The sequence below is a fragment of the Gambusia affinis genome, linkage group LG20 (assembly GCF_019740435.1).
Source record: "Gambusia affinis linkage group LG20, SWU_Gaff_1.0, whole genome shotgun sequence".
Lineage (NCBI taxonomy): Eukaryota > Metazoa > Chordata > Actinopteri > Cyprinodontiformes > Poeciliidae > Gambusia > Gambusia affinis.
Genome location: NC_057887.1, coordinates 13,773,098 through 13,782,874, shown reverse-complemented (window position 1 = coordinate 13,782,874; position 9,777 = coordinate 13,773,098). Strand labels below are relative to the sequence as shown.

The window sequence follows — 9,777 nt, the reverse complement described above, 5'->3', positions numbered from 1 at the left end:
TTATTGGTTTGCTTTAAAACTACGTGTATTTCCGTAGAAGCCACACAAATCACGTGACATGGGTCTCCATTTTTTTTTCTTACTATAGGAAAATTGATAGCAATTATTGATTAAAATAAACCAGATGGATATCGGTATCTAGGTAGCAAAACTCTGGTCTGTAGTGAGTATTAGGTTAGGCACTATATTGTTAGCCATAAAATGTATTCAAATTTTTCATGAAGCATGCATTTTGTGAATGCAGTATTCATTCTATTACCTGGAATGCTTTGGTAGCAGATCCTGCCTACATTAGAATGTACCTGATTAACCTGGTTTAGTCAAGCATCGCTCTCATTCATGAGGACAATTATAAGCAGTCTCTCATAATAATGTGCTTTGTAAATGTTATGAATATTGTTAAAAACTGTCATACTATCCCATTTTTTTGTTTTTTTTAGAAGACAGAACTCTAAAAGTTGAAAAGTCAGTGGGATTTACCACTTGCTGTAGTGCTACTATTAGCAATATATTTCTCTCTATGCTTTAAAACAGTAAAGGAGTCTGTTCACAAACAGAAGCGTCACTGCTTCAATGAAATGCAAATTGTCAGGAGTGTATTCCTGCAATCATCACCATGATGATTGCAGGAATGAACTGAATGTTGGAGATAATTGGATCCTGAACTGCAGGGCTGATCTCAAATAAATAGATTCGGAGTATGGATTAAAAACATATATAATTAAGGAAAATCCTAAAAATCAACCCAATGCATAATAATTAATTATTTTATATAGACCACAGTTTTGCTACCTAGATACCAATATCCATCTTGTTTTCTTATAATCAATAATTACTTTACATTTTCCAATAATTGCAAAGCAGATTGGTAAGAAAAAAAATTGGAGACCCAAGTCACGTAATTTGTGTGGCTTCTACGGAAATACACATGCCACCTGATTAGATGAAACAACTCCCATCTACTCGAATGCTGTCGTGGCTTTCTCACTTCGGTCGTCGAAGTATTGTGGTCTAGCAGTCCCTACACAAAGCAGGACTGGTGTTTGTTCCATGATGCTGGAATAACCATGCGCAACCAGAACAGGGACATCCTTGTGTCTTAAAGAAACTCTTGATGGCCCAACTCTTCAAGGCCAACCCTACCACTTACCCTGTTCTTTTCTGGCCCTTCTATATTTTTGTCTGTACCAGATTTATACACCATTATCTCTGATATACCCAAAAGTGGTCTTCCTTCTAAGTAGTTTAATGTTAAATACAACCAAATTATGTCCGCAATGTTATTTTAAATTCTGCAGCATGTTTTATCACTGTATAATGCCATACCAGAGCCCTCACAAGGCATAAGTGTACTGAACAGCTGCTTAGGACCCACAAACTTTCACAGCCTCCCATAAATGCTTAAATCTGAACACAGAGCATAGATCCAGAATTTTGACATTTGTTGAAAAAAAAAAAAAAGAAACTGAAAGACAAAAAAGTTTAAGTTCAACCCAAATTTTGAATTATTACTCAACTGAATTCTAGTTTGTTTGTTTTTTTGTTTTTGTTTTTTTATAATTTTGCTTGTCTAACGGTAAAAAAAGAAGAAGAATCGGGTTGTAATTGGTGCTTGGAATGTTAAAAATAGTTCTTTGATTAAAAATAGTTTTAAACTTTTTAAAATCTAACCTGACGAAGTAACATGTAATAATTTTCCCTATAACAACTAGTACAATATAGAACAATTTCTCTGGTATCAAATTTGACCTCAATATCAGTGGTATTTCTAAACAAGGTAAAGCTAAATATAATCTTACATTCCTGGAACATCCTCAGCAAGTCTACCAGCAGTTCTGAACCTTTGCAACCTTTCTGTTATTGATATATTTATTTAAAAAGCATTGTAAAATTTTCTGTTGGACAGCACACACAACAAATATAAATTTGATTTGAATGAACATGAGCTAAACTCAAATAAAAATCTTGTTACTAAAAGTACATGTTTTTTTTTATTAGAATGTAACCATTAAAATTACAGCTGGAACCTATAATACTTATTTAACATTTCACAAATTTTAAGAGCTAACATTTAATACCCCCTCAAGATTCATTTTTACAGTGATATGACAGATTTCGCAATGGTTTTAATTGAATGACCCTTGCTTTTTGGTCTTTTTTGTTGCTGTTCAGGAAGCTTTAACTACAGAAGTATATATTACAAAAGAAATGTATTGATAAAAACAAATAAGCAAAAGAAAAAAAAACACTTACAGAGGCCTCTAACATAAAAAAAAAATACCTAACCATAATGCATCATTATCTGCATATAGCCTAATTAAGACAGACTATTGTACCCAATTGAAAATAAAGGCTCAAATATTTAACTTGGGACAATGCGCTCCCAGCATATGGAAATGTTTTTCCTTTAAGTCTTTAAATAAGACATGCTGGCATAAAAGGTTTCAGTTTTGATCCCGTTGCATATACGTTGGTCAAAAGTAAAAATTATTCAATTATTTATACTTCACAATAATAACAGATGAACAAACTTGTTTTGAATAAACTTTACTGAGCTTCGGACTATACAAAATTTTAATATCAGGAAAAAAACACAGAGGCAGAAATCGTAGCTTTGGCTCTTTCGTAGCTTTTTAACTATACAGCCGTCATAAAAACTAAACAACAAGAAACAACAAACCAAAAAAAGAAAAAAAAAGAAAAATAGCAAATGAATGTTTTGTACAGCGTTCAGGTTAAGAATCTCATGATTGTCCTCACGAAACAAAACAAACAAACAAAAAACAATGTTTCGCGATTTTTTAAACGGACCTGTGACAAAAATAAAAGGGTGACACTCCAACAGTATTGCACGGTTTAAAGATACTAAAATATTAATTTCCACATTTTTTTTACAAACACTGACGCAAATCTTTGAAATACAGACAAACGAACCCCGTTTAAAACAAGTTTATGTTTTCCCCAAAAATTGAATACATTAAAATATATGCACCATATTTTTGGGAATCAACAGCAAGATTTTATTTACAATGTTTTTGGTCTTATTATAATAATACCAATAATACTAATACTAATGCTAATAATAATAATAATAATAATAATAATAATAATAATAATAATAATAATAATAATAATAATAATAATAATAATATACAAAATGTACAAAATTTGATTTTCTTTCTTTCTTTCTTTTTTTTTTTTTTTTTTTTACCGCTCCCGTTTAAAAACACAAGTATTGTTAAACCGGCCTCAACAGCGGCGTCGTATGGGAATAGTACATGTGATGGGGGAAAGCCAGCAGTGACTGGCTGCCCGGCGAGTTCGTACCGGGGCTGCCGCTCGCCTCCGAGGCCCCGCTCTCGTGGTAAAGTATCGGCACCCGCACGATCCTCTGAGCCGCTGCATGGCTCATGTTTGCCGCTTCTAGCTCGGCGGCCAGCTGCCTCTTCCACTTGTTCCTCCGGTTCTGGAACCAGATCTTCACCTGAGTCTCGGTGAGGTGCAGCGACGCGGCCAAGCCGGCCCGCTCCGAGCTGCTCAGGTAGCGCTTAATGTCGAAGGTGGACTCCAGCTGGAACACCTGGCTCCTGGAGAACACCGTGCGCGTCTTCTTCTTACGACAGGGCTTCTTGTCGGGGTCCAGCTCGTCTGGTTTTCTCCTCCAGTCCTCCTCCTGGTCGGTTTCCTTCTTGGACTCGTCAGCGTCGCTCTCGTCCAGCGCCAGGTCGTCGTCGGCGCTCTCCTCTTTGGCATCTTGGTCGCTTTTTTGGAGGTCCGGCGAGCGCCTGTCTTCTTCCGTCTGACTGATTTTCTCCGAACCTGCTGAAGGAAAAAATATTCTTAAATACGCTTTAAAATGTGAATATGTTTTCACTCCATAACCGTTGCACGAATCAGCTTGTTTGTAGTAGCCAAATAAATGGAATAAACACTAAGCTATTTTTTTATGAATTAACATATTATCAGTTAGCCCCTTGTGCCGAAATTTAGAAAATTAAACGCTAACTTTAAAAAATAAAATAAAATTTAGGGAAAATATTTACCCGACGCAGTCCTAAAATGCGCTCCCAACGTGTATGGATACCACCAGGCAGACGCTCTCTCCAAATACTGCGCTGACAGTCCGATCCTCTGCCCGGGCAGCTCAAATCTAGGCAGAGACAGATCGCTGAGCCTGGAGAAAAATGTGCCTTCAAACACTCCTTTGGAAGACCCGAGGGTGGGTGCTGGCTTCGAGGGTTTGTCTTCAATGTTGAGCAGGTTCTTTATGGAAAACGGGGAATCCTTTGCGGCTTGGCGAGTCTCCTGCGTGTCAGATTCTGCCATTACCGCTTATTGTCCGATATCGATGACCATCAGCAAAGTTCTGGAGGTAAAAACAGTTAAAACACTTACTTCCAACTTGTTGGTGATTTTAAGAAAATTTACCAAAGAGGAGGATCAAAAAGAAAGAAAGAAAAAAAGAAGTTGCGTCCCGGCCTCTCCAGAGGATGATTTGGAGTGAAAAAGCGCAGGGATCACTGCGTCTAACTCGTGCTGTATTGTAATGACGGAGAATGGAAATGCCATCTGACTTAAAGCGCGCTCGGTCTCTGCTATTGGGTAGGTACAATAGCAAATGGGAAACGCGATGGGGGCTGTGACGGGAACAGGATCCAAACAGAAGAAGAAGGCCGCGCAAGCGTTTTGGCTCCGGGCTCAATAGTAACGCACCCACTTATCATCCAATTAGATTAAAGAGGAAAATCTCTCTGGGTTTTGGTGCGGGCTCGGGGGGTCGTGCGCAAACCACAATCACCTGGCAGTAAATTGAATAAACGTGGATGACACAGAGAAGGTTTGGTTCGTTTTGTAAATTCCGTGTTCACATATTTACGCACGGCGTTACTAAAGGATTTTTAAAGAATAATCAAAGAACTTCATCAAACACATCAAACTTCATTTAGGTATAGTTGAAACACCAGGGTAGGAAGAAGGAGGATGTGATTTCTGGGCTAGAGACAATTTTTGTTCCCTATCCACGCATTGTAAGTTTCAACATCAGGATGTTTTCACCATGAAATTATTTTATTATTTTATTTCACAGTTCTTCACTTCTGAAGCATTAGTTGGTAACTATCTACTTACTTGTTTTCTAGAATAAAAACATCATATAACTGTATATCACAACCTGTCCAAAAACAAAAATACATTATTTAAAATACAGAAATTTACAGTTATACAAACAAACCACCACAACATGTCTTTGACCTTCACTGAGGTAAGAGTGACCTGCAGTGCAGTAGATGTTATTGTGGGATCTTCTGTGACCTCCTGGATTAGTTGCTGGTGTAATTTTAGTTGGCCATTAGTTGATAACAACTTTCACTGTTTATTGGAGTCCCAAAACGATGTGAATTACTTTGTAGCCTTTTCCAGACTCCTAGTTCTCAAATATTTTTGTTCCATAATGCCGGTTTTTGAGATCGTTGTCATGTCGACAGACAGACACTGAAAGTGTTTTCTTGATTCTACAGGTTAGCCAGCAATTAGGTATGATGTCACTCCTGAAATTGAAACAAAAGATGTGTTTAATCATATGTTTTGCGATTTAATAAGGGGGGTAATTGCTTTTTTATGTAGGGACAGCTTTGTTTGGATAACATTTTCCTTTAATAAATTTAAACCTTTTATAAAGTTTATTTTTAAAGCCCTTACCTGTTGTGAAATCTTGCTGTGGAATATTTAATTACTGAAAAACAAGACCTCTTGGATAGTGTCTTTAAAAGCACAAAAAACAAAAAGCCATTAAATAATTACTGATTTCATTTGTTTAAGTGGTATCTGTTCTGATGCAGGCTGTGGTTCATCTGTTCCACCTTCAGCAGAGAAATATGTGCAGTTTACCTGGACCAGAGCTTATTGACTTCAGTGTAATTTTATTAGACAGGAAACGCTGCAGGCGAGTTACAAACTGAATGCCTTCCATCCTGATAAAGCCCTTTCAGATCAGCTTTGTACTAAAAACCCCAACAGGTGACCTAATGCGAATGACAACAGTAATGTCCCTGTGAAATATGAAAGCACATGAATGAAGCAGATGACATTTGTGGAATGAAACATGTGGGGCTAAATCCCATTTCGTAGGGCTATCCCTCCCCTACAGCACTCCTCCGGTCCCTTGGTGCTGAACTAAGAGGTTGAAAGGTTTCCACAGTAAAACAGGACACTCCTTTAAGAAGCTGAGCAAGAAACTGATTTCTTGTATATGCGACTAATGATGCACAGTGTGTTGTTAAATCCCCGCAGTATGCATTACAGACAAAAGTATGGGTCCAAAATTAACGCAGTGAACAAAAATGATCAATCTTAGCTTATTAATTTAAAACACAATCTGGTTAACTTCAAAACTTCTGTAGCAAATTGATTAAAAACACACAGAACTATAAACTACAAACACTTAATAATTTTCAATTTTCACAATTATGACCTATAGCTAAAGAAAAGCCAAGATTGAACTTTTCAGAAAATTTCAATATTATAAGGATTTTTATTACAGAAAAGCCTGCCCTCTGAAAAGTAAGTACCGGTATATGCAATGCAGAGCATAAATGCACTCAGTATTTGGTTGGGGATCCTTTTGTATGAAACACTGCATCAGTGCGGCATGGCGTTGAGGCAATCAACCTATGTGACTGCTGAGTTGTTAAGGGAACCCAGTTTGCTTAAATAGCAACCTCGATTCTGATTCTGTGCCTCTGCATTCATTCAGCTCTCTTACATCTTGATTTTCAAATTATATGTATAATTTACTTTCATCTGAAAAGAGAATTTGGAATCAAAAAGTTCAATGTTTTTTTTTATTCTTAATCTAGGTAAAAGACGTTTGACCTCGTCTCTCGCTCTTGAGTGGACTAATATAACGGATGCTTATGGCCACAGAAGTAGCCCATGTCCAGACATCTTGCTTTGTAAATCTCCCCAAGAACTCTTGAATTGGCTTTGCTTCACAATCTTCTCATGGGTGCAGTTTTTTTTTCCTTCCACTCAACTTTACATAACAACATTGTTATTGGAAAAAGTTCTCTGTCCTCACTTAAGCAGTGACTTAAATTTAGAAATAAGAACAGCTTTTTAGCCATTCGTTTTGGTTTGATTGGAAAGAAAACACATTGCTGTGCGATAATCTACACATTCAAATAGTTGATATTGTAAAACTATTTTATATTGAGAAATGTTTCACACTTGGTATTTTTCATGAATAAATCGACTGAAACTTAGAACACCTCAAACTGGACATTTGAGTGGGTAATGGGCCAATTAAAATATATTAGCTGAGAAAATGTTTATTTTTGTGAGTGTATTTGCAAACATGTCTCAGTTTTTAAGGGTTTTTTTTAAACCACTTCCATGTAGCTTCCCCCTACATTAATGCTTGGGATGTCCTAGAAATTTAAGAAATGAAGAGCTAAGTGCTCACAATGAGTGGAAAGAGGTGAAATGCGATTTTTGATGGTGAGATTAGTGTAGATGTTTTCTGTTTTAATTCATGCACTGTGCAGGAAGAGGATATCTGTACTTATTTATATCATATGGATTTATTCATATTATTACTTAAGAAAAAGTGGTAAAAAAACCCAAATCTATAACACACTGCATTTGTCGTTTAAACCAAACCAGCAGCAGACGAAGAGAATTAATCAGCCAAATTGAATTTGCTCAACCTGCATGCACACAGCCTGTCCTTTTAACTTGTCGAGCGCTCTCCAACGCAAAAGGACAACACAGTGTTTTGTGAAAAGCTACTTGAATCCTTGCATAATTAGAGGTCTCATAGCTGTGTTGAAGATGGGGGTGGAGAAAAGAGGCTAGCTGAGCTGCATTTAGGGAGGCAAAGTGAAAAGCAGTTGTGTGTTTTCAGGAGATTGTGTTCATTAAACAGACAGCTGAGAATGGATCAGAGGAGAGAAGCGAGTAATCGGTGACGCAAAAATGGAGGCCAAGTTTGATAAGAGAATTCTGAAAACAACTCAGAGTTCTGGAGTTTGTCTGTGGCACATATGAACATGCTTTGATCTAAACCATTCCAGTATGCACATATAGCACATATATGTTTGTTTGTATATACTTGATCTTCTGCTTGAAGTGCAACCACCTCAAGTCTTTTACAGCTTTTCTTTCTGGATTACCCTGTAATTAACTCCATCAATCTTTCCATGAACTCTGACTAGAGCACCTAGTCTTGTGCAATCTACAAGACTAGGTTGGCCATGTCCCTCATAAAGCTTATAGCAAACTGCCAAGGGGACTTCTTGTGCCTGCCTTCAACCTTTACACTCAGATTTGTAGATTGCACAAATAATAGTCATCCTCCCAACTGAGCAGTGGACTTCTGCAGCTCCTCTCGAGTCACCATGGACCTATTGGCTGCTTCTTTCATTAAAGTTCTCCTGCCCTGTCAGGTTAGGTAATTTAAATCTTCAAAGCTTGGGATATTCTTTTTAAAACCTAACCCTGCTTCAATCCTCCCCATAAATTTATTTCTAATCTATCGGTTGTGTTTCTTGGTCTTCATGCTGTTTGTCTGCTTATGTTCTCTAACAAACCTCTAAGGCTTTAAGAGCTGCTTTTATGGTGAGATTAAATTGCACAGATCTCTCAGATGATGTCTGAAGATAATTGTTCGCATTTGAATTTCTTTAGGGGTGTTGGGGGCGAAATAGGAAAACGTTTAAGTGACATACTGTATGAATACATATAAACCCTGGAAGAGTTTCAGAGAGCGAAAGACGTTCATCATATTTGTCACTAGCATTGCAAACCTTAAGCATTTTTTGAGGGTATTCTTTTTAATGTTCGCGTTTTGTCATACAGGACATTCTTGCAAGAAACATTATAATTCCTCCTAAGTGTTTGCGTGTACTAACTGGGTCTGTGCTCTTCGGGAATAGCCCGTGGTTTAAACAATGGAGCTTATTCTGAACAGCTGGACGCAGGCTGCGGAAATTTAATTAGCCTTAGCTACAAAATGATCAGTGAGTGAATTATGCAATGCAGGCTCTTTTCATCTGAAGCACTGGCATAATTAAGCTGATATAAAATATCATTAGAGGTGACAGGCTGTTAAAAGACACAATAATTGACCGAACTCTCATTGAGGAGCTGCCTCCGCAAGCAGAGTACGGAACTTGTTTGGGGAAGTGCTGCCATCTAGCGTAAAGGTTTGGTTCAACCGCGGTTTCAAATTCCGGACTTTCCCGTTACTCAAATTAAGTGTTCCCAGTCCATAATGCAAAGTTTGCTTCACTGGAAATATTTTACGGTTGATATACAGTAATTAAGGTGTAATTAATTAATTACAAAAACCTGCAAAAACACACTGAAGGAAACATGGATGAAATGGTAGATAGGTGTATGAGAAGCTGGTGGAAAGACGATTAAAAATATCAAATTAGTAAAGGAGGAGATGTTTAGCAATTATTAGAGATAAATGAGAAACAGATGAATGAAAGAGAAAATGATTAAAAAGAGGAACACATGGATAATGGAAAACATATGAATGATATAACATGGACAAACCAATGGGCAATATAAAGCTAGATGGAAGGAAAGCAGGTTTCCTATTTTGAACTGAGTTACTCAAATTAATTGATTTTTGGACTCTCAGATACATGGATATGGACAAGACTCCTATGACTATGGAGAGACAAATGAGTACAGGCTACAGATTGATGCACGTACAATTTTTTCCCCTCTCCATGTTGAACTCAACCACAGTAAAGATGACACAGAGACAGA

At 37.2% G+C, this 9,777-nt stretch overlaps 1 protein-coding gene across 2 annotated transcripts; it reads right to left on the bottom strand.

Annotated features, from left to right (window-relative positions):
- Window positions 1-3,219: 3,219 nt before the first annotated feature.
- Window positions 3,220-4,521, bottom strand: LOC122823776 (homeobox protein HMX3-B-like). Of its 2 annotated transcripts, none has more exons than XM_044103749.1 (2): window positions 4,044-4,521; window positions 3,220-3,822 (listed from the first exon to the last, which is right to left on the bottom strand). In XM_044103749.1, the coding sequence occupies exons 1-2, from the start codon at window positions 4,324-4,326 to the stop codon at window positions 3,239-3,241; spliced, it is 867 nt and encodes a 288-aa protein (XP_043959684.1). In that variant the 5' UTR covers window positions 4,327-4,521; the 3' UTR covers window positions 3,220-3,238. The 2 variants fall into 2 exon arrangements, with proteins under 2 accessions (XP_043959684.1, XP_043959685.1); XM_044103750.1 differs by having other exon boundaries at window positions 3,220-3,819.
- Window positions 4,522-9,777: the final 5,256 nt, after the last annotated feature.

Excerpts from the sequence above, each read along its gene's own strand:
- LOC122823776 (XM_044103749.1), bottom strand. The coding sequence starts at position 4,326 with ATGGCAGAATCTGACACGCAGGAGACTCGCCAAGCCGCAAAGGATTCC. Across the intron at positions 3,823-4,043 it reads GCATTTTAGGACTGCGTCGG|CAGGTTCGGAGAAAATCAGT; the intron begins GTAAATATTTTC and ends TTTTTCCTTCAG.